This window comes from Ceratotherium simum, chromosome 13, assembly GCF_057802395.1.
Source record: "Ceratotherium simum simum isolate JZ-2026a chromosome 13, ASM5780239v1, whole genome shotgun sequence".
Taxonomy (NCBI): domain Eukaryota; kingdom Metazoa; phylum Chordata; class Mammalia; order Perissodactyla; family Rhinocerotidae; genus Ceratotherium; species Ceratotherium simum.
In genome coordinates, this window is record NC_141912.1 from 3070459 (window position 1) to 3094125 (window position 23667).

At 49.3% G+C, this 23667-nt stretch overlaps 1 protein-coding gene and 1 pseudogene across 4 annotated transcripts; one reads left to right on the top strand and one right to left on the bottom strand.

Annotated features, from left to right (window-relative positions):
- Positions 1-1069: 1069 nt before the first annotated feature.
- On the top strand, positions 1070-23440 carry NQO2 (N-ribosyldihydronicotinamide:quinone dehydrogenase 2). 4 transcript variants are annotated; one of them, XM_087437927.1, is made up of 7 exons: positions 1073-1259; positions 5967-6111; positions 8213-8377; positions 9810-9940; positions 12504-12617; positions 13538-13639; positions 15582-23440. In XM_087437927.1, the coding sequence occupies exons 2-7, from the start codon at positions 6105-6107 to the stop codon at positions 15756-15758; spliced, it is 696 nt and encodes a 231-aa protein (XP_087294053.1). In that variant the 5' UTR covers positions 1073-1259; positions 5967-6104; the 3' UTR covers positions 15759-23440. The 4 variants fall into 4 exon arrangements, 3 of the variants coding, with proteins under 3 accessions (XP_087294054.1, XP_087294053.1, XP_004432221.2); XM_087437928.1 differs by lacking the exon at positions 12504-12617 and having other exon boundaries at positions 1070-1259; XR_015553923.1 differs by lacking the exons at positions 1073-1259; positions 5967-6111; positions 8213-8377; positions 9810-9940 and having other exon boundaries at positions 9947-12617; positions 15582-19610; positions 19798-23440.
- On the bottom strand, positions 17010-18530 carry LOC106799994 (17S U2 SnRNP complex component HTATSF1 pseudogene; annotated as a pseudogene).
- Positions 23441-23667: the final 227 nt, after the last annotated feature.

A 23667-nucleotide genomic window follows, 5' to 3' on the forward strand; every position in this document is an offset into this window, starting at 1 on the left:
TTCTCCGAATGAAACCATCTGGCCACACTACAGCACAATATCACAGCCAGGATACTGACATGGATACAGCCAGATACAGAACATTTTCATCACCACGAGGGTCATCACCACGAGGGTCCCTCCTATTGCCCTCCTATAGCCACAGCCACCCCTCCCTAACTCCTGGCAGTTAATTACTCATCTTTTCTCCCTTTCTATAATTTGTCATTTCAAGAATGTTACATAAATGGAATCATACAGTATGGAAACTTTTGAGTTCGGTTTTTTTCACTCAGCATAATTCTCTGGAGCTTCCCACATGCTGTTGGGTGTATCAACAGTTCATTACTTTTTATGGCTAAGTGTTAAGCCATGGACCTTCATTTTTAAACCTGGATACCTGCCTAGGGAGGAGGGCGCCCCCTCTTCCCAGCACTGGGTGCTCCCCAGTCGCCACCTGCCCGGAGACAATCCACGTCCTGTTCCAACATAAGGGAGTTGGACGTGGCACAGTGGAGCCTCAGGTGTCAGGGCTCAAGGGGCGGGGCGGGGCGGAGCGTCGCCTCAAAGAGGCCAGGGAGGCGCGCCGCCTCGGAAAGGGGGAGTCTCGGGGTGGGGCGGAGCTCAGGGGACAGAGAGGAGCGTCGCCTCGGAAAGGGTGAGTCTCGGGGTGGGAGCTCCAGGGTCCGGACGGACCGTCGCTTCGGAAAGGGGGAGTCTCCGGGTGGGGCGAAGCTCAGCGGACAGGGAGGAGCGTCGCCTCAGAAAGGGAGACTCTCCGGGTGGGGCCGAACCTAGGAGTCGGGGTGGAGCGCCGCATCGGAAAGGGGTAGTGGGCGGGGCGACGCTCAGTGGGAGGGGCGGAGGGCCACCTTGGCAAGGGGAAGTGGGCGGGGCGGAGCTCACGGGGCGGGGCGGAGCGGAGCGCAGCCTCGGAAAGGGGGAGTGGGCGGGGCGAGGCTCAGCGGGAGGGGCGGAGGGCCACCTTGGAAAGGGGGAGTGGGCGGGGCGGAGCTCACGGGGCGGGGCTGAGAGGCGCCACTGAGTGGAGGCAAGAGGCCGGGGGCGGGGCGGACGAGCCCCGGCAGCCCCAGTTCACGCCGGCCGGGCTGTAGTGCGGCCTCCGCAGCGCTCCCAACCGCTGAGCGCGAGTGCGCGGCTCCGCGCGGCCGACACGTGGCGGGATCGCCCACAGCTACCCTCCGGCGGCGCAGGTCCGAGTCTTGGACTTCCAGGGCGTCCAGTCTTCCAGACTTCCCTGGCCGTCCGCTTTCTGGAGGGTGAGTGCCTCCAACCGCCGGGGACCCAGAACTTGGGAGGGACAGTTCCCCGGGCCTGCTCTCGGCAGAGACTGCAGGGCCGGAGAGGTCGCCGATTTTCACTTCCCAGCCAGACTGGGAACATGTGTTCCCCGTGGTTCTTGTCTCGGCAGGCGTTGAACGTTTCGCAACTGGGACTGTACTTACCTCTTCCGGAGCCAGCGCCATGCTGGGCCCGTATAGGTGCTTACCCTCTCACTTCATCTGCCCTCCACCCTGTGAAGTCGGTGCCGTGACTGCCCGCGTATTACCAACGAGGAGACAAGGAGCACAAGACCAGTTTGTAAAGGGGGTGCCAGGATTTAGGCCGAGGCGGCGCCCAGGGCTGCCCTGACCGCGCCCTCTGCTTTTGTCAAGGATATTGTTGCAGTCTGTAACAGAACCTAAAAAAATCTGCTTCTTTAAGTTTTAATCTCTCTGAAAATATCAGCCAAAGAAATACATGAAAGGGAACGTGTATTAAATAACACACGCTTCTAGCAGTGCTATTTTTGTTCTGGAAAAAGAATGGAAATAATCTAAGTGCCCAGGAATAGAGAAATGTCACAAATGGGCATGCAGACAGTGGTGTTGCTACCTTGTGAAATCTTATCTAGCTGTTAGCATTGATGTGGGGCTGCTGAGTCACCCGTCGAAAAAGAGTTTTCAGACACAAGCTGCTGGTTTGTTTGTGCACCTTTATTTCGTGTTCAGCATGGGGACAGGACCCATGAGCAGTAAAGAGCTGCATGGAAGTGTCTGTGTGGGGCCATTATATACGATTTTAGCTATTTTACTATTCTATAGAAATGTCAAAAGAGAAAGTATTAGGTGATGTGGTTAGCCTCAAAGACTAGGGCATGGGGGCGGATGAGTGAGATGTGTCGTTGCATTCCAAAGTTTGGTATGCCTCAAGGAACGTGTAGGCAGGAGAGTAAAGTCATTGATCACCTCCTGAGGTAAATTCCTTCACTCCTAGCCAGAGCCGATTGAGTAAATAGGGGCATGGAGTCTCATGAAAATGGTAAAACAAGTCATAAACGAGGTGTCAACCACGTAGGAATGACAGGCATGGGGCCTGACCCTATGGAAAAAAGGCATACGAAATAAAGTGAAAACATCATAAAATAGCTTCTGGATGCAGATTAAGATGAAATAATGTGCATCAAAAATATCAGAGCCCATTGGATGTGGTATATGTAGTTTAATAACCGCATGCTTCCTTTTTCCTCTAAACGTGGGTAAGTGCATAGTACTTAACAAAGGAGAAAACTGTTACTGCTGTGGAGTGGAGCTCTGAGGAAGGCGAAGGACACAGAAGTGAAGAACCAGCAGCGAGTCTAGAGCCTGATCTGAGTCTTTTCTCTTATTTTGGACAAGTCTGTTACTTCTTGGGCCTCAGTTTCTTATTCTGTACAACTAAGAGAATTGGACTAGGTGGGGAGTCACAGGCTCAAATGCCTCAGGTGGCCAGGCCTGTGATGCTGTGTAAACTGGGCCAAGCAAAACAATAGGGAATGGAGAGGCATGGGGATACAGAAGGATGCGTGCCTTACTGTAGGCATTAGAACTAAAGCATTTGATCCAAACCAAAATGTCTTTGGGTCCTCCCCCAGCGGGAGGGGATAAGGTGTCCCGTGAACCTGCAGGTGAACCTGCAGGACGCAGTAACCTTTTTAAAGGTAATCAGTGATGCCGGCCCTGATGTCTGTTCCCCTGCACTGAACCCAGCATTTATGGGGTTAAAACCAACAAGCGCTCATTCCCCCTTCCCTGCTTCTCTAAGTTACATTCACTTGCAGATATTGGTTGTTTTACCCTTTGTGTCCCTGAATTCCACAAGGCAAGTGGAGGTAATAAATTGTTAAAAGCCCAGGGGGCTACAAACTGAAACTCGGGCTAATTACCAGTTCTTGAGGTTTGTTACAGGGAGACTGAGATCTCGAAATTATCAAGAAGCTGAAGCTCCCAACTCCCGGTTCCTGGCACTGAATCCACCATTCGTCACAGGGATAGACAAACAGAGGACCCCTGCACCTTCCCTAACTCAGCTGAATGCAGGCTGATGGGAGGACTCCGAACTGCCAAGCCGCAGCTCCCCTCCCCCACCTAAAACCTTGTAAACTGTAATCGTTAATTGGCGGCAGTTGCCGTCCACTCCCCAAGGCCAAATTTCGGGGGATTCGAGAAGATTGATTGATGGAGCCCTAAATCTCCTGTAGACAGGAATAACAGCTGGCCTGGCGCCGGAGGTCTGGAACCCCACAATATACTTCCCCAACAAATGGTTAGACAGTACATTCTTTCCCACAGACTTTCCTTTAAAAACCCCAACTCCTAATGCCTCAGGAGGACTGGATTTTGGGGCATGAGCCCACAGCAGCCTCATTTTGCTGGCAAAATTAAACCATTTTTCTTTTCCTCGATCCCTGGTTTGTGTTCATTGATTCGGCTACAGTGACAGGGTCCCGGGTTTTTCCGGCTACATCAGGTCCTATCACTCTCCCCCTTAAGATGCTCCCGACAGCTTTCTGTTGGGCTTAGATTAAAATCCTTAGCCTGTCCTACAGACCCCACCCACCTCTCTGACTGCATCTCCCACCCCCCAACTCTTCTTTTTAACCACAGGCCAGTCAGACAGGCTTTCTTGATGTTTCTTGAACTCCAGGCCAGTTTCCACCTCACCTCTGACACTTGCTTTTCTCTCTGCCTGGACCTCTGTTCCCCCAGATCTTTGCATGGCTTGGTCCGTATCATCATTCACAGCCCTGCTCAGAGATACTTGCCTGGACTTGCCTACCTAAAAAAACAAACACACTCCTGCTGTTTTATCCACTAAAGTACTTTATTTTCTTATCACTGTCACTATTACTTAGCATTATTACTAGTACTTATCACTATGTAGATCTTTATGGTTGCTTTCTTTGTCTGCATCTCCCCACCCCAAGAGTATAAAGTTCTATTCTCACCTGTCTTGTTCACTACTGCGGCCTCAGCACCTAGTGCAGTACCTGGCCAGAGGGTGAGCCCTCCTACAGGCTGGTGGCCCAGCTGAATGAATGAGTAGATTGGTGAGGAATTGCGACCCAGTCATTGCTAGTAATGGAGAGTCAACTCCAATGGTTTAAACAATTCAGAATTTGATCTCTCATGTAAAGAAGTCTGGAGGTTGGCAATCCAGAACCATCTCACAGCTCCAAGAAAGCATCAGGAATCCAGGTTCCTTACATATTTATGCTCTACCATCCTCAGTCCATAGCCTCTACTCTCAGGATAGCAAGATGGCTGACTGAGCCCTAGCTATCACTCCACAGTCCATCTCAGAAGGCCAGTGGGAAGGGCCAAAGTGGTATGCCCCCACACCCCCAGCTAAGTCAGCCCCTTTAAGGATACTTCCTAGGAGCCCCACCCAGTGGCCTCTGCTTATACCCCATTGGCCACCCCTGAGTGCAAGAGGCTGGGAAATGTAGTGTTTAGCTGGGCACACTGACACTGGAATAAATTCAGAGACTCTTCTTAAAGAACAAGAGAGCGGATGTCGGGTAGCCAGAGGCGGGCTCCTAACTGTTCAATCAATAGTCAATTTAAGCCAATGGGAAAGGACTTAAACTCACCTTTAGGGTATAAAGGTGTTTGGAGTTTCCACCTTCTGTCTGATGAGAGCTGTTTGCTCCCTCTCCACTTTAAGTGCCTGCCTGCCCCCAGCTCAGCTCCAGCCACAATTATTTAAACTCTTTTCCTTTTTGCCCTCAGGGCACCCAGCCTGGGGTACAGCCCATTCCCCTGCCCCCTGGCCCCTGCCCTCACTTCTTGGCAGTATTCTGCATATCTCAGCCCCTTACCTGATGCTCCTGGACAGCTGGAGGTATGACAGGCCCAGGAAGGAGCTAATTCAGGCTCTGTTCCAAACTCCAGTCATGGCCATGGATAAGCCGGATGTCTGTCTCTCTGTTCTTTGTGTTATCATGCATCAAAGATGCGCTGATATATTAAAACTGTCATCTGGACACAACAGGCATCCTGCAGCGTCCCCATACTGGCCCCGGGTCCCAGGCTCTGAGTGGTTGGTTCTGGCAGTGGGAGCAGCTTTGTTGGAGGCACCATGTCTTCCATATGAAGCCAGTTATTGTGGGCTGGGCTAGCCAGGGGTGAGGACTGCGGCCTCCCTTGTGCCTTTGAGGCCCTCTAGGGAGAACTAACGTTCTTCCAGAGCTTTATTATGTGCCAGCCATCACACATATATACTGGTCTCTCTTGCTCTTCTGAGCCATGCTGGGGCTCTGTAGACTCTGGTAAACATGGTAGCTATGAATTTCCCACCAGTACCCCTGCCCGTTATCTATTCAGCTACAGTGATCATCGGAGGGGAATACTTGGGAGAGGGAGGAAGTATGGAGAGGCCTGAGTCCTCTTGCTATCTGATGTCTCATTTCGCAGGACCTCTTCACTGTGGCCACCTTCACAGAAGGTTCTGAGTCCTCTCAAAAAAAAAAAAAGTATTGGTTTGGATACCCTGCATGATTTGTCCTCTGAGGCCTAAATCTCCGGAGGGTTCCTTGCCTCTCTTGAGAAGTCTTTCTTCTGACATGTTTTCATGTTCTTCACAAAGCGGCAGTGAGGCCTGGAGTCAGTACCTCGACTTCACCATTGCATCTCCCCACTTCCCTGAGTGTTCGTTTTCTCTTACAGATTGTTGGGGTCACTGAGGAGAGCAACCACACCTGAAAGCCTGGGGCCCCGCTACATCGAATCCTTCTGTGCCCAGGATTAACAGCAGAGCCTCCTCTTGGCAGTTTTCAGAGAGAAAAAAATCCATCTTCCTAGAACATGGCAGGTGATTATTAGCTATGGAGTAAACTTCTTAAAATTTTAATTAGAGATTGAATACATTGTTATAAAAAATCCAAACAACCCTAAAGTGTCCATGGTTACAGAATCAGTATCTGGGATTTTCTTGTTTTGTATTTTCTTATATATGTTATTGTCCTGTTAATTTGAAAAGCCTCAAAACGAGTTTATTCAGAAATAGCTAAAAGAATTGCAATTCAGGATGGGCCTGCTTTTGGCAAACCATATGTAAATCCAACAAAGAGGAGGAGCTGCTTTTATAGAGAAAAAGGGGGAATAGGGAGGGGCTGTTCTAAAGGAAAGTCCATTGGAGGAAAGTAACAGCTCAGAGTGTCAACAGCTTCTCATTGGCTGGGCTGGAGCATTTCTCATTGGCTGGGCTGGTAATTTCTCATTGGCTGGGCTGGTAATTTCTCATTGGCTGGGCTGGTAATTTCTCATTGGCTGGGCTGTTGCGGGTGGGGACAGAAATCTTCCTTCAGTAGGGAAGTAGCTGTATTTCCTGTCCAAGATGCAAGCCTCTGTCTCTTCCTGGTTGGTGTAATTGATGATGTGTGATAGGGCATGAGAGCTCCCCCTGCAGGCCTTCTCGAGTTCAATTTAGTTAAGGTTTCTTTTATTAATTCCCACAGTCCTTTTCAACCCCACCAGAACGTAAGTTCCTTGAAAGTAAGGGACATGCTTATCCTGTCTTTGCCTCTAGTCTCTAGAATGATCCCCAAGGCATAGTAGGTGCTCAATAAATAGTTATTGAGTAAGTGAGCCCCTGGAGTAACCAGAGTTAAAAATTCAGTATGACTCCATCTTTACTTTTGTCTCTGCTCATGACACACACATACACACACACACAAACACACACATGCACACCATCCTGCAACTTCTTTTTTCTCTCAACAATGTGACATGAAAATCTTTTCATTTCAGAACATAAAGATCCACCTTCTTTGACACATTATAGTGTAGATTAGGGTTTCTTAACCACAACACTGCTGACATTTTGGGTCAGATAATCTTTGTTGTGGGGGCTGTCCTGTGCATTGCAGGATGTTTAGCAGCACCCCTGGTCTCTATCAGATGCCAATAGCACCCTTCTTGCCTAGCAGACAAACCAACAATGTCTCCAGACATTGTGAAATGTCCTCTGGGAGGCAACACTACCCCCAGCTGAGAACCACTGGTGTAGATATTTCATTTGTATCCATTCTAATAAGCCCCCAAGTAGAGTGCTTATATAACAAATGAGTCTGAGAAGTTAAGAATGTTGGTCATTAATCTAACTCATGAAATTCAACCTTTACACTCAGTTGAGTGTCCCAAAGCTGTTTGCTTCAAATTAACATTTGTATTTTCTGCTTAAAGGCCTAAACTGAAAAATTTAAATCAGGACTTAAAACATTTTAGTCTTCGATGTTACCAGGGCAAAGTGAAGCAAATCACCAAAGCTGCCTCCCAGAAGAAATCAATACATAATCTCACAGAATCTTATAAACGAGGAAAATTCTGCTTCAGAGGCTGCTGGTATTAATGCACAGCCAGGACCTGTAAGACCTGACTCTTCTTAGAGCGTCTTGTCAGATTCACCACCGAAAAGCGGGGCTCCATGTGGGCCCTGCTTCCCCCTGGAACTGAGTCCAATTTTTCTTACCTTGTTTAAGTGTCAAATTTCGAAGGGCCTGGAGAAGAAAGCAGAGCTGTGTGCCAGTAGCTGACGCCTGCCAATGTGCAGGGTTAGCACAGGAGATTAATTATGGTAGCTTTTTATTTTGGTATTAGGGAACAGGGCTAAAACTTCTCATAGAGGATAACCAAAATAGGTCGGGCTTTTAAAGAACTTAGTGGTGTTGTTTTTGAGGAATCGTAATTTGACGTGTTGTATATTTGTGTTAGTAAATGCAAGTAATGATGAGCTATGATATTTAATATGGATTAAAAAATGCTCATTATTTTAAAACTGTCACCCATAAAAAAGGTTTCTTAGCTTCAACTGCTGTGATCCACCTACACATTTCATTTTCGTCTTAGTCCTCATTGAATTTTGATTAAGAGGAATTGCTCTTCAAGAGGAATTATTTCTTCTCCGGATTTAGGGAAGAAAGTGCTCATCGTTTATGCACACCAAGAACCCAGGTCTTTCAATGCATCCTTGAAGAGAGTGGCGGTGCATGAACTGAGCCAGCAGGGCTGCACCGTCACCGTTTCTGATCTCTACGCCATGGACTTTGAGCCGAGGGCCACGAGGAAGGATATCACTGGTGAGTCACGGCATAAGCGCTCTGTTTTTTTAAAACTTTCATCTTGTGTTTCTTTAGTTTAAAAAATGTTTTGAAAAAAGCTAATCATTGCATGTGATATACGATTCTCAAGGTAAAAGAGTCTACAGTACAAGTCTTTCGTATCCCTGTGCCCCAGCCAGCCAGTTTCTCTGTCCCCGAGATCACAGTGTGCCCATTTGCGCCATATCCTTCTAGAGATAGTCTATGCTTCATAAAGCAGTTACCAGTGTATTCTCCATCGTCGTCCCACTCTGCTGCCACTTAGGACCCCGTGGCATTGAACTAGTCCCTCAGCCTCTCTTCAGTCTTGGTTTCCTCGGGGGAATTACCCCGACTCATGGCTGTTATGAAGGTAGGAAAGGTCATGTGTGGAGCACAGCACCTGGTGGGTGGGAAGTCCTGAGTCATGGAGAAGTACTAGTAACCTGTTACTAGTACTGATTAATGCCTTCTGATGAATGCGTCTCATTGACAGGACCCTGATTAAAGGCGCGGATCAAAATAACTTACCTTTCCTCTTAGTTGCCGGAGGTGGTGCTGGAAGTTCTAGCCCCAAACACCTCTCCCACCCACTGCTCCTGCCCAACCTCACCCTTCCCCACCAGGCCTGCTCTTGAATCGCTGCTGCTACAGTCAGCTGTTCCAGACTCAAGTCGGAGCATTTATGTATTTTTCCTGCTTAAACCATATGGCTCCACATGTGCAGGAAAAGTTTAAGCTTCTCAGCAAGGCTTACGAGACCTGGCCCATCGCTCCACTCACATCACCTGCAGCCCTCCTGCCTCTCGCCCCAGGTCCTCAGATGTGCTCCTGGTGGCCCTTTTCTGGGCTGGCCCGGTCAGTGGACACCCTGCCCTCTCTGCCTCTTTTGCCCAGGACGTCCTTCCTGTTCCCTCCAGTGCTCCAGGCTGCCTGGTGACCTCCTGCTCTGTCTTCAAAGCCCGCTTCAGAAAGGCAATCCCCAGGGATGCATTTGTAACCCACCCAAGCAGAGCTGGTCACTGCCCCTTTGGGCCACCGCTGTACCTGTTATACTCCAGAGTTAGACCACATGCATCTCGACTCTGGCATGGGAGGCTTATCTGGCCACAATGTTAGACTGAGCTAGCTGACTAATCTTGTTTTGCATGTTAATCATTTGGTTATTTATCTACTTCCACTGGACTTCGAGTTCCTTGAAGATAAGGACTCCTTGAAGATAAGGACGGTAAGTTCCTTGAAGATAAGACGGTAGCTTTCTCTCTCTTTATTTCCATAGCCTGACCCCAGGGCCAGGGGCCTGGTCGGGTCTCAGTGACTGTCTGGTGACTTGCTTGGGGGGAGTCCAGGTAACAGTGATGCTAGTGGGATCGGCCGGGATGGGCCCTGGACGCTCAGCTGAGAGCGAGAGCATTGGCCTCTTCCTCTCCAGGTGCTCTCTCTAATCCTGAGTTCTTCAGTTATGGGGTGGAGGCATATGAAGCCTGCAAGAAGAGGTCTCTGACCAGCGACATAATTGACGAGCAGAAAAAGGTGCAGGAAGCTGATCTAGTGATACTTCAGGTTTGTTTTTCCTCTAATCAGTATAATGAATTAGATTCATTCTATGTCAAACTGTTTCCAAATGCTGAGTTTCATGCTCGTAGACGTGGCATTAATGGTTTTAGCACTCCAGCACACTTATTTACATCCAGTTGGGTAAGAAGATCCACGTAGTCACTATCACTCATTCAGAGTCCTGACCCCCAGTAAAGAGTACGGACTTTCCTTTAGCCCAGCGATCCACGAAATGTCTGAATCATGCGGATGGTATTGCCTCCTTCCCCTCCCATTCCCACCCCAGACATGCAGAGGCTGCGTGAAAACCAGGTTCGTCTACACGAGTATTTATCAAGGTAATTCGGGTAAAATGCAACTCCTGCCTTGAATACCCTAATCATTAAGAGGAGAGTCTTCTTTTGTTCCTTCCTCTCGCTGGTTGCCTCACTCGCCCACCTTCCGTTATTCGTTCACAAGTTGTCCCAGACTGGTGGTTCACTGCAGGAGGAGCCCGCCCAGGACACTGCTTCTATGGGCTGTAACTGACCACGGCCACTTCCCGCCACTGCTAGACAGGCGTGCTGTCATGGAGGTGACCGGAGCCTGGCAGCAAAATAAACACGTGCTTTTTGGGAGTCATTGGGTTGACGGAAATCCAAGTCAAACTAGAAAAAAGAGGGAATTCATTTGAAGGGCCCTGGTCACTTGGGTTCCCTGGAACCCAAGGACAGACCAGCTGGGCTTCAGCGATAGTGGACCTAGAGGCTTGGACACCTCTGTTCTCTGTTGCTCTGTGTCTCATCTGCTGCTCTCCCTCTGCACGTTGGCTCTGTTCTCCCTCGCTACACACAAGGGACTGGAGTCTCTAGATCCAGAATCTCCAAGGAAAGGATCTGATTGGTCCAGACTCTCTCTCTTTTCCAGCCTGCTTGAGGGCAGGGAGTGGGCTGGAGAACAAGACCACCATGCTCACGGGGGCGCTGAGCCCACATGTGGGGTGAGGGGCAGGAATGTGACCAGTTTCCAGATGAAACAACTCATCCTGAAAGGTGAAGTTCACGAACCCTTCATAAAATAAACCTGCACATATGGGAGGAGGGAATGCTTCACCCCTTCCCTTCTGCCCAACCTAGGCTGCCTCTACACACCCCTCCTGGCTCCATCCCTGCCTTTACCAAGTGACCTTGAGCTGATACTCTGGTCAAAGTGCAGGATGTTTTTTCATCCTCATTACACATGGGTGGGTAACAGTCCTGAGACCTGGATGGCCATATGGTTTATCTTCCACTTACTATGGCCATGCCAGGACCATGGGTCTATAGCAAGACTGGCCCCAGCAATCAGGCACACGGTCCGAGCAGAACCACGCTCAGCTCCCTCGCTCTTCTCTTCCTGTCTCCCTGGGGTCAGCTGCCCCTCCTTCCTCCCACCTCCTCCAGGGCAGTGGGAGTCCTGGATCACCGGCTACACTCACATGAGCCTGAGATGGCTGCAGCCTGTGTCTCCCTGCTGTTGGGTCCTCCCCTCCGCTTATGTAACTGGATGGCTGAAGCAAGCCAAGGCCTATTCTTTCTATAATGGTCTTTCTTTTTTCTACCCTGTTTCACATCTTTTCTTTTCCGGCCTTCCCTCTTTTCCTGATACTTCGCCCAGAGAGTCTACGTTGTAAGTTTATTTTTTTTATTCAACACTAATAAGTTTCATTGATCACTACTACTACTACTACTACTGTTATAGCTCACCAGTCTCTGAGCACTGACTCTGTTCTAGGCACTGCAATATGTCACTGAATCCTCACCACAAGGCTGTGAGTTGGAAACTAGTAGTAGCCTGATTCAGATCAGGAAAAGGAGGCACAGAGAGGTTCAGTAACTTGCTAACGTCACACAGCAGTAGGTTGTGGAGCGTGGATTTCAAGGCCAAGTCCTGAGTTAGATTTATAGTAAAAGCACATGAACCATGGGCTCCTCTCCACTTTGGTAACAGATTATTGTCTGTGTTCCTTTCATCGATGATATTGTTGGATATAGTGTTAGGGCTTCTCTGGGAACCAGAGTGGCCTTCAGGGAGATCTTAGTGCTGGTGTGTGGAGTCTGAGGATAAGGCTTTAGCTTGTGTCAAAATCCGAAGCTTCTCAGAACTGAACTCAGTCTGACTCCCAGATGCCAGCAACTCACCCTCAGGCATGGAAAGGGGCACCTTCTCTTCCACACCCTTCCTCTTGTCCCCCATGACTGGATCGGTCACAGGGACTGCTGCCACAGAGCCAGTGTCCCCCACAGCTTCCCAGCACCTCCCCACCTGCTCGGGGACCAGCATAAGGGGACTGTCACTGGAGGATGCAGAGCCGCCTATAACAGTAACCAGCACCACTGTCAACCCACCCACCCCAACATCACCATGTCCACACTGCGTGTCTCGGAGGGAACGGGAAGAAATGTTCCCGCCCCGCTCGTGCTGCCCCACGGGTTACCCTCGCCTGCCCAGCCCCCGGGGAGGGGAGGGGGCGGGAGTCCTGGATCGCCGGGTAGACTCACACAGGAGCCTGAGCCGCCTGCAGCGTGTCTCCCTGCCGCTGCGTCCACAGTTCCCGCTGTACTGGTTCAGCGTACCGGCCATCCTGAAGGGCTGGATGGACAGGGTGCTGTGCCAGGGCTTCGCCTTCGACATCCCAGGGTTCTACGACTCCGGCTTCCTGAAGGTACGTGCTCTGGGGTAAGAACCACTAGGACTGGGGAGGGCAGGGGCATCTCATCAAGTTATATTTTTAGTTTGCTTTTTATTTAAACAAATATTGATTGGGCACCAACTATGTGCAAAGCCCCATGTTCCAAACACGGGTGAGAAAAGTGTCATTTCTGAAGTCATGGGGCTCTTTGTCTAGTGAGGGACACAGCCACGTCCATGGCTAACTAGTGCGTGGCCAGGGAGGGCCTGGGCTAGTTTTGGGGGAGGGCTGACGTGGGCGCACACTGGTCAGCCCTGGCTCCCGAGAGGGGTCTGCTGCCGACAGAGGCGAGCCCTGGCCTCGCAGCAGTTCACCTCTGAGCTTCATGTTCCTGCCTTGAAAACAAGGTAACACAATGCCTGCATCGCAGGTGGACACCTGCACGGAACCTGGTAGGTGTGCAGTATAAGTAGCTAGGAATTTCTTACTAAAATAGTTGATTTTTTAAACTCCATAAGCCTCAAAGAATAAGTGCATATAAGAAAAACACTGACTCACAAAGATGCCGTTTACTGAGTGGTCCTTTGTGCCGGCACCACCCGCCACCCCATCCAGCCCTCACAGCCCACCCCAGGTCAGCGCCTCAGCCTCAGCCTCAGCCTCTTCCCCCGGGGCGTCCCTGAAGCCTGCACTCAACCTGAAGTCGGGCACCTCAGAGCTTTCTGTTCGCTTGGTCAGTCCCTCTGATTGTCCCCTCTGCTCCTTCCATTGGATGTAGTTGTCGCCTGGAGCTGGGCTGCACAGAGACGGGAACGTTACAATTGTCCATCCCTGGAGGGCCTGACCTCACATTTGCCCTGCTGCTCCTTAGAAACCTTGGTGCTGGAGTTATGATAGCGAGTGTTTATCTCCTCCTCTGGAGCCCACACAGGCATTTGCTTTCTCTCCTGCAGGATAAATTGGCCCTGCTTTCGCTCACCACGGGCAGCACGGCCGAGATGTACACAAAAACCGGAGTCAGCGGAGATTTTCGATACTTCCTGTGGCCCCTCCAGGTACCCACTCCACCGTGGCTGCCCCGCCGCCCACTCCCCCACAGTCCCCCAGGGGTCAAATGAGATGGGACAGAAGCCTGAAACCCAGACCACTCTGCCTCCCCCTGGATACAGGAAATTAGAACATCTTGCCCTTTTTAATTTTTTACTTAGCAGCACTGAAAAGGTTGGCCGGTATGGAAAACACATGTTATAATGATAGCCTTTGATATTGTTTGGGCAGAAGCTAAGGCAAATCTGGTTAGCTGATGTCTGCTCTGTGGTAAACAGAGTCGCCCAAGGTGGCCCTATGTGTGTAATGAGGGAGGCGTACAGCCGTCCACACTGACTCAGCTTTGTGGAGGCAGCGTCGCCCTTGAACCCTGGCCAGAGGTGCCCTGGGCCTGGCATTCGGGACAGTCTCATGCCCACCACAGGTGAGGGGTCCATGGAGCCAGGGCCTGTGCCCCCTCCCCAGAGCCCACACCCCCCTCCAGGTACCTGCAGTCCACTCTCCGAGGTGGATGCCATGCTGCCTGTGTGCGCACCCTGGGCCCAAGGGGCGGCCGAGGATGGCTGTCTGGAGGGGAAAGCAGTGGGCAAAGCGCATTTGAGCAGCCTGGGGTGTCCGCGTGTGAAGCACACCGTGCTGAAGGACAGAGCTGGGGGCAGGGAGAAAAGGGAGCCGGCTCTGGTCAGGCGGCCACATCCTGATACAGGACTCCCAGGAGACCCCGAGGGGAACCTTGGTGGGAACTGTTCTTCCAGGTTGTTATGAAGGGACGTTTGTGGATGGAGGAGGAGGTCACACCTTTAACAGTCGTGAACTCTCTTTGAAAATGTAGACAGTGGTGTGTGGGCCTCTTGCCCCGCAGCTACCCCTCGTAAGGCAGGCCTGGTCCAGGGTGTGGGTTCCGGGGAAGGATGCAGACGGAGGACAGTGATGTTCTTAGAGAAAGCGGTCTTCTCTGAGAGGAGACAGGGTAGCGACTCCGTTCAGTGATGCTCTGCTGAGGGAGACGGTAATTCACGGGCCTGGACTTTCTGCTCCACCTGCCACCTGGTCTCTTACGTGCTGCTAGCCAAGCTTCAGTTCCTCTTATTCAAAAAAATCTTTATATTTTTTTCAGTTTGCAGAAGTACATATTATAGAAAAAAAAAAAATGAGACTGTGAAATATAAAAATAGAAAGTCAGTCCTCTTAATCCCCCCTTAAAAATAATCACTTTTAATAATTTGGTGTATTTCCTTGCAGCCCATATATGTTCTTACATATATACTTTTTATTATTAGGTTTATGTTTTTTTTTTTTTCACATAAATGGTATACCACAAATACTGCTTCAAATTTCTTATTTTCATTTAACACTTACCTTGAACAACCTTCTGTGGTGGCACATTATGCTGTAATAATCACTTCTGGAATAATCCATTGTATGAATGTACCATAATTTGTCTAATCAATCAAAACCGTAATGTTCATTGTCTGCATCAGTAGCAAAGATTACAGATTAATCTCACTGGTCAGAATAGAGTTTGGAACTCCCAGCTGCCCAGAGTTCTCACCTCCCTGATAGAGGCCGCATCCTGAGGCTAGGGCAGCTCAGTTGTTTTCGGTTACCTTGTAGCATTAAAGTTGTTCAATATTCTTTGAAGGTTTGTTTCATGCCATTTCCCCCTTTAATTATTTTTATTACTGGGTTTTTTTGCTGAGGAAGATTCGCCCTGAGCTAACATCTGTGCCAGTCTTCCTCTATTTTTTAGTATGTGGGCCACCAGCACAGCGTGGTTGCTACCAGAGCAGTGTAGGTCCACCCCCGGGAACTGAACCCGGGCCGCCAATTCGGAGTGCACCGAACTTAACCACTGGACCACCAGGGCTAGCCCCCTCTTTAATTATTTAACTGAATGATATATAAAGGGTGTGGCTTCTAATCAGTTCTCTTCTTTCTTTGCGGCTGTAGCATGGTACACTGCACTTCTGTGGATTTAAAGTCCTTGCCCCTCAGATCAGTTTTGCTCCTGAGATTGCATCAGAAGAAGAAAGAAAGGGGATGGTGGCATCCTGGGCTGAGAGACTGAAAACCATCTGGAATGAAGAGCCCATCCCCTGCACTCCTGATTGGTACTTTGGGCAATAACACTCTGTGCCACGTACCCATCACATGAGCAACACACGAGGAGACACAAGCACGTGCAAAGAGAAGATGAAGCTGTGAGCTGATGAAATGACTACAGAGTTACCTGGATATATTCACCAATGTGCACGAGAGAGTGTCTTCAGGGTTTCATATTGCCAGTCCAGTATTTCAGGGATCAGCTAGTTCTATTGAATCTATTCTGACTGATACCATTATTCACCCAGCCTTTCTTTTCTTTTCTAATATCTTTCCATCTCTATTTTCAACCTTCTTGGGTAATGTTGTTTTCAGATAGCTCTCTTGGCATGAAGCTGGATTTGTTCGGTTTTTGTTTCATTTCATAACTCATCTTGAGAGTTTCTATTTTTTATAGAAAAGTTGAATCTTTTCATAGCTAGTGTTTTAGTCCTGTGTTTGAACTTACTTCTTCCATCTTTTTTTTTTTTTACTTGCATTATGACTATGAAGTTTTAATTGAACAGCCGTTTAACATATGTTTTAAATCACCGAGTGCCAATTACAATGAAAATTTCCAAGCATTAGTCTGATGGCATCCTGTCACTGTGCACACATTCACATAACACTGCTAACAATTACCCGGAAGCATAGGCACATGTGGATGGAGGTGTCTCCCTAAAAGAAAGTTTAAGAGATTAAATCTCCTCTTCGTTTTCCTCCTCCTCATCATCGTTACTACTGAGGACAGAGCAGCTGTGGATGGGGCCCTTCTTCCTTAACATTCCAGCACCACCCACAGTCCGCTTCTCATCAGACTCATCGTACAACTTCACATTGGATCCTGCTCATCAAACACCTTGTTGGAATCATCACCTTTGAACAAGTTTTCACCTACATCACCTTTCTCCTCTTCGTCAGCACCTTCACACCCTTTTCCACGGCATTTTCTTCCTCCTCTTTTTCATCTGACACATCATCAGATATTTTTTCATGCGCCTCTTCTTCCTTTTCATGTGAATCTTCACACTCTCAGAGCATTCCTCATCAAACACTCCCTCAGAGCCATCTGCAAATTCTGATTTTTCAGGGTCATTTCCTTCTAATTCTTCTTCAACACCATTTTCTTCCCCTTTTTTGGACTTGTCTTCAAACTCTTTCAGAGCAGTCTTCAGCTTCTCTTTCCAAGACATCTTCCTCAGACCCTTTTTGGGGCTGTCCTCTTCAGATTTCTTTTCAGGGTCACCTTCAAACTTTTTTCAGAGCCATTCTCTTCATAATGTTTTTTGAGGCTCGCTATTTTAGGTTCTCTTTCGACACCATTCTCTTCAGCCTTTTGGAACTGCCTTCTTCAGACTCTTTGGTGCCGTGTTCTTTAGCATCTTTTTCAGAAGCATGTTCTTCAAAATCTCCCCCATCTTGTTTTTTCAAGTATATTTCCATGTATAGGTTCTTTAAATGCCATGTTAGTTACTGCTTCTTGAGCATTCGTCCTGGGTGTGCTAGGATGCTCTGGAAATGCCTTACTCTAGAAGACCCTGCTCTTTGAAGCAAAGATGGAATTTGAACACTGATTGCCTCTGTTGGCCTCAGGACATTGAAGAAAGCCTCCCATAATTTCAGCCTTTGCTCCCTTTCTCTTGGGGTCTCCTTGGCCTGGTCATCTGTAGTGCCATCCTATGCTTGGACAGGGATTTGACGGCCACCAAGCCACCTTCTGTCGAGGGTTTGAATACAATGCTCAGCTTCCTCTGCATCTCTCAAGGACACAGAGGTTACACCACCTGGGTGTTTGTCAAAGAGAAGGAGCTTCCCAATTGGCCCAAACCTTGAACACTCTCCTGAAAGGTTTTCTCCAGCCTCATTCAGCAGCAGTGCACCATCCTCACAATCCGTGGGATGAAACGTCTTTGATGATGACCCCCTCATTCATGGTGCGCTCAGGACGGTCCAGCAGTCCAGCTGCTTTTGCTGCAGAGACAGCTGCTGCCTGTGCTGCTTGCACCTCTTCTTTTCTGAAGCCTCATATTCCCCTTCCATTGACACTCGGCCACCTCAATATGCAATTTCTACCCTAGTTTCGTCTTCATCCAAAAGCACTAATGCAAGATCCACAGATTCTCCCTTCAAATAACTGCAAAGCCCGTCTCCTGTAAGATTTCCTTGGTTACCTTTGAAAAGCTGGACCTTAACTTCTGTCTGAGGATCTCGTAATCATGACAAGTTAGATAGAAGGTGTATGGATGCCTCCACTGTGATGTCTGGAGGCAAACCAGTCACATATACATTTGTATTTCTATCTTCCACATGAAGCCTTTTCCTCCCCTCTTTTTGAGATCCGTGGGTTTGGGAGTTTCTCTTCACAGAGGTTTCTCAGCATTGCTAGCAACATCTAGTATGTTTTAAGTACAGCCAAGCCGTGTCATCGTTGAGAAGCCATAATTAGCCTGATAGGTAGCAATGAAATCCTCAGTGATCTTGGGGACCAAGCCTTCTTGTCCAGGGGTGTCAGCTGGCTGCTGCCTGAGAGATTGGTTTCTCACTGGGATTCTCCTGGGTCTCGTCATCCTTGAGGCCTCTGTACGGTTTTTGCATCCACAGCTGCTCATCAAGCTCCTCTTTCCTTCCAGGTAGTCGCTGTCCACGTTTCCTGCCTAGCCCGGGAGCAGGTCCAGGCGAGCAAGGAGGTGCTGGCTCGCTCTGCCTGGCTTCTGTGTCACCAATCAGGGTCCAAGGCCTGCTATCTTTTTTGTGTTTTAGCTCTGTCCTGCTGTCTTTTGTGGTAGTTTCCTGAACGTGCCCTGGGCTGCTGTTTCCCAGTCAGACTCTGTCTCTGGAATCCCTCAAAGTTTCCGATCCCTGGAGAATTCTACTCGACTGTCTTCCAGGCACCTCAGATTCAACATTTCATCATTTGAGTTCATCCTTCTACTTCTCACACCTCCATCACCATTCCCTTATCTCAATAAGTGGCAGGAACATTCATTTAATGCTCAGCCATAAAACCTGGGACTCACCTTGACTCACATCCAATCAAGCTTCGCATGTTGCTGAATCTACCTCCTTCCTATGTTTCATTTGCCTACTATTTCCATCTAAGATTGTACCATGCTAGTCCAAGATACTGCCTTTTCTTGCCTGGGTTACTGCAACAACCTCCTAAATAATTTTCCCTCATGCACTTTTGCTGCTTAGAACCCATTTTCTACAAAACGCTTAATCTCTAAGCACACGCACTTTAATGCCACTCTTGAGGCTCATCAATTCTTCACAGGTTTCTTATGCTCTTAGGAAATGTCCAGAATTCTTGAGCTGGTCTGTGAGGCACAGCGTATGACCCTGCCTCCTGTCCAGGCTCTCTGGCTCCCGTCTCCCCTCTGTGTCTACATCCCAGCCATACCCACCTTCTTCCCACTCCTGCCAAGGACCCCATCCGTCCGGTGCAGGGCCTCAGTCTAGACTGCTCTCTCCAGCAGGAGTGCTCGCCCCACTTCATCACCCTTTACATGCCACCTTCCAGCCCACTTGGTTAAGAAAGCCCTGTCCTGTACCCTGTACTTCTCCTGGCTTTAAAAACATCTCTGTGGTATTTTATGTATACAAGACACACACATTCTCATTGTGCATGTTTCAAACACTAGGACCATCTGAATGTCTGTCTCCCTCACTAGATTGTCGGCTCCATGAAAGCAGGGACGGGACCAGTCTTGTCCACGCTGCATCAGTGTGGGGCGGCGGCCATCCCCGGAGGTGCTCCCTGTGTATTGGTCAGAGAACTGAGATCTGCACACTCCTCACACCCCGCCAGGGGCCCCAGCAGGGATCGCAGGCAGCAGTTTGGCCTTCAGCAAGATGGCAGCAGCCCTGTGCATGAGTGTGCCTCCCTCTGAGCACCAGGTGGAACGAAAGTGTGAACTTCTGACCAACTGGACCTTATTGCTTGCTCCCTGGTTTCTTTTTTGCTCCTGTGCCTGCAGACACCGGCCCCTGGCTCTTGATGGGGGGTTGGAGTTTGGGGAGGACAGGCAAGGACAGGCAGGTGCAGGAGAAATTCCCTACACAGCTGCCTGCCTTCTTTTCACAGACGACTCCGGGATGCATTGGGCAGCATGAACTCACCTCCGCCCTCACACCCAGCGGGCTGCAGCGGCACCAAGCATGACCGGTGGACGGGGAGCAGCCCCAGCCTGTAGCGCCTCACCCTGCGGTCCTTGTGGGGTTGCTGGCCCAGAATGCCTCGAGGGGGAAGCAGATGCCACTGCACGCTCTCTGAAGTCACCAACTCTAAATGTCAGAGGCGGGTTCTCTGAGCCGCCAGGAGACACTGCCCCTTCCCACGAGGGGTGAGAGAAGAGGACGGGCAAATTCAGAGGGGAGGCTGCTTGCTGGCCTTCCGGGTTCCTGAGGCCTGACTTCCCAAGACGGCTTGGCCTCACATGTGCCGAGGATGTTACTTCTGCCTTCCAAGGAAAACTGTTAGTGCTTCGAGGGCTGGGACCTTGTTACGTCTCGTGAGCTCCCATAGCACCTGCACCCTGTTACGTTGACTGCTGATTTTTAAAAGCTTATTGCTGAAACACTTAAAATGAAAATATGTTTGGCGTAGGCAGGGCAGCAGGAATTGCTGTTTAAAAGGAAGTGAGTGCAGCCGCATCTGTGTCTAAGGCAGGACAACATATTCCTTAGGAGCCCGGGGCCTCTGGTTTTTGTTGGTTTGTTTTTGTTTTATTTTGTTTTATTTGAATAGTGGCAGGGCCAGAAAGCATCCTTGTCTTCTTTCTGACTTTTAAGATATGAAGAGATTGGGGTTGTAGCCTTGTGCTTAAAGCAGGTGAATGCAGTGATTAGAGAAGGACCCCCAGGTGTACGTGAGGGCTGGACTGAGGAGAGCGAGAGGAGGCAGGACGGGTCCTCTGGGAGTGGCTGCAGCCCTCCGAGTGAAGAACAGTGTGCTCCAAACGGGCCTTGGAGATGTGTGCAGCAGAGAGATTTGGGGGAGGAACTGATGGGATTCTGGGACAGATTAGATCTGGGAATGAGGAGAGTCAAGACGCCCCAGCCCTGTTTGGGGGCTGGCTGCCTTGTGGGGATGGTGATGCCATCACTGAGGGGAGCATCCAGGGAGAAACAGATTTGGGGAAGGAAGGTGGGTTCCACTTCAGATGTGTTTGCTCAGAGGGACCTGTGCAACATCCAGCGAGGGATCTAGTGGGCGTCTGGATGGAAAGATAGCACAGGGCAGTGGGCTGGGCTGGGAGATAAAGATTTAGGTGTAATGTGTCCAAGTGGTCTTGGTGAATGTGGCACATATGGGCTACCCACTGGCAACTATCAGGATTATCCACATAGAGGTGGGAGATCAAACCAGGGAATGGACGAGATCATTCTGGGGCAGCCTGGAAGCGAAGGGGGCTGAGGCCCAAGCCCTGGGCCACACCGACCCTGGAGGGGCGGAGGACCCGGGGAGAGCCAGCAGGAATAGCAGTCGAGGGCCAGTGGTGAGAGTACCCAGGAGGAGGGAGTCGCTGTGCCGAGACTGCAGAGGAGCATGGGGGTGGGAGTGCCCTCCACGAATGTCCCCGGGAGCAGGCCTGCACACGCCACTGCACACCTGCCTCCAGTGGCTGCGGCACTCAAGAGCACAGGGCCTTTCTGCATTCAGAAAGTTCTGTTTGGTTATGTAGAGTTAGGTCTCAGAGCCTAAGTTTGGGTGGAAGTTGGTAAAAAAAAAAGAAACAAAAAAAACGGAGGAAAGAGACTTATGTTGCTCAGTGTAAGAAAGGTGTCAGGAATTTTAGAGTAGTCCCTGGCAGCTCAAGAGCGTGGGAGAGGGAAGTAGGCACAGGTCTCAAGAGGTGGGACGTGAGCCCCAGGAAATGGGGGCAAGATGTGGATGTAGGAAGGAGATGGCACGGGAGCAGTTCCGTGGTGGGGACGATGCAGGACTATGGGACAGCTGGCCAATCCCAGGCAGCTCTCTGCTGTCACGTGTGCTCAAGCTATTTTGTTTTGTCCTTAAAGGAAAGTGTTGCTGCAGACAAGACTAGAGGGCTCGAGATCACTCGGATTGCCCAGCACCGGGGCACTTTGCCTGGGATGCTGTTAATTGGCTCAGTACTGCTGAGAGCAATCTGGCACTAAATAACAAGAGTGTAAACACAGCTGGACCTTTGACCAGGCAATTCCACTTACAAGAACGTATTCTAAGGAAATACATAGAAAGTGAAAGTAATTTTTTTAATTAAATGTGTTTTTTTAGCAATGCTAGTTATAATGAATAATAGTATTGTATTGGATGCTTAATGTGTGCCAGGGGAAGATATGAATTCTTTACATGTATCATTAGCTCATTTAATCCTCATAACTCCTCTCTGACCAAGCACTGTTGCTGTCCCCATCTTACAGATGAGGAAACTGAGGCAAAGTTAGAGTAAGACACTTGCCCAAGGTTCATAGCTATAGAGAGGCAGATGTGGGATTTGAACCCAGAGCACCTGTTTCCTCTCTGGAAGCAACCTAAGTGTGTGTCACTCGGGTAATGACAAAGAACACCATGGCCATCCACTGGGCTGTTAAGATGGCAAGTGTTGTGAACAGTCATCTTTGCTTGTCCCACATCTATTCCCATTTCTTCTGATGGCAACACCCTGATTTTCCTTTGGGAATCATGCCCTTTCGCCAAGCCATGTGGTTTTCATAGGGGTGACATCTCAGTACGCAGGAGTGGCACCTGACAGACCTGACCAGTCAGTGTCCCATGCCCCAAAAAGCCCAAGCCATGCAATGAGAGTAAACTCAGAAATTCACTGATCTACTCGGAAAGGGAGGTTTTTCTTGCTTCTGAACTTGGAGCTATGACAGTGTAAGTTCTGTCAGGGGCCATGACGTTGGGAGCGTTGGCCTCATTTGCAGGCCAATGCTGGGGAAAGCTCATCCAAGCTATAGAAAGAGAAAACTTCCTAATGACATCCTTTGAACACCTGGACCCATCTTTGCCTGAAGCTGGAGTTTTATTCTTGAGTTCTTCAGTCATGCGAGGCAGGGCATTTCCTTTTTTGCTTAAATGGTTTTATAGCACTTGCAGCTAGAGCAATTCCAAATAATTCAACAAGCATAGTATCACATGGAAAAATGAAATATTGCCGTGAAAACAAAATAAATGAGTTTTGGAATATGATTGTAATGATATAAAAACATACATGGAGGTGTACAAAATTAGAACAAAATTTATGGTAAAAATCAGATTCTTTTCACCAAATGGGTTGAGTCTGTAGTGTCAAATGAACAAGGGACGAGGGTAAGGTGAAGAATCTGCCATTCGGAGACCTGAGGGAGGCAGCAGAGGGAGGTACAGAGCCCTCAGTTCAGCCCCAGTTCTGCCAATAACTGACTGAGTGGCCTTGAACAAGCTGCTCCACCTCTTTGGCCTCAGTTCCCCATCTATGACATAAGGGGAGTCTGGCCTCCTATGGTTGCCCCACCTGATGTGCAAGATCCCAATAGGCTGCCAGTCCTGCCACGTTGGAATCTTTTCCCTGAGATCCCAGTGACAGTCTGGAATACTGGGATCCCCAGCGGTCCTGGGCTGATCTTGTCTGGGTTGTTTACGCTGGTATGTCTGATTTCTATTTGCCTTTCACTGTTTCTTTCTGTAAAGTGGGATGCATGTGTTGCAGGGTAGATTAATTCAGTCATTTGTTTCATTAAAATGTATTGAGGACAAAGTTCATCAGAAATCAGATCATGTGTCACTTGAGCTCCTGAAGCACTGATGGAAGGACTGTATTTTGTGCTGATTTCTCCCAGTGTGGGCTGGCAGTCTGTAAGATTTTGTTATTATCTCCATTTTACAGATGGGTAAACTGAGACTAACAGAGTTGAAGTAACTTGGCCAGGGTCTCACCAATACAAATGGCAGAGCTGAGGCTCAAACCAAGGCAGCCTTTTCCAGAGT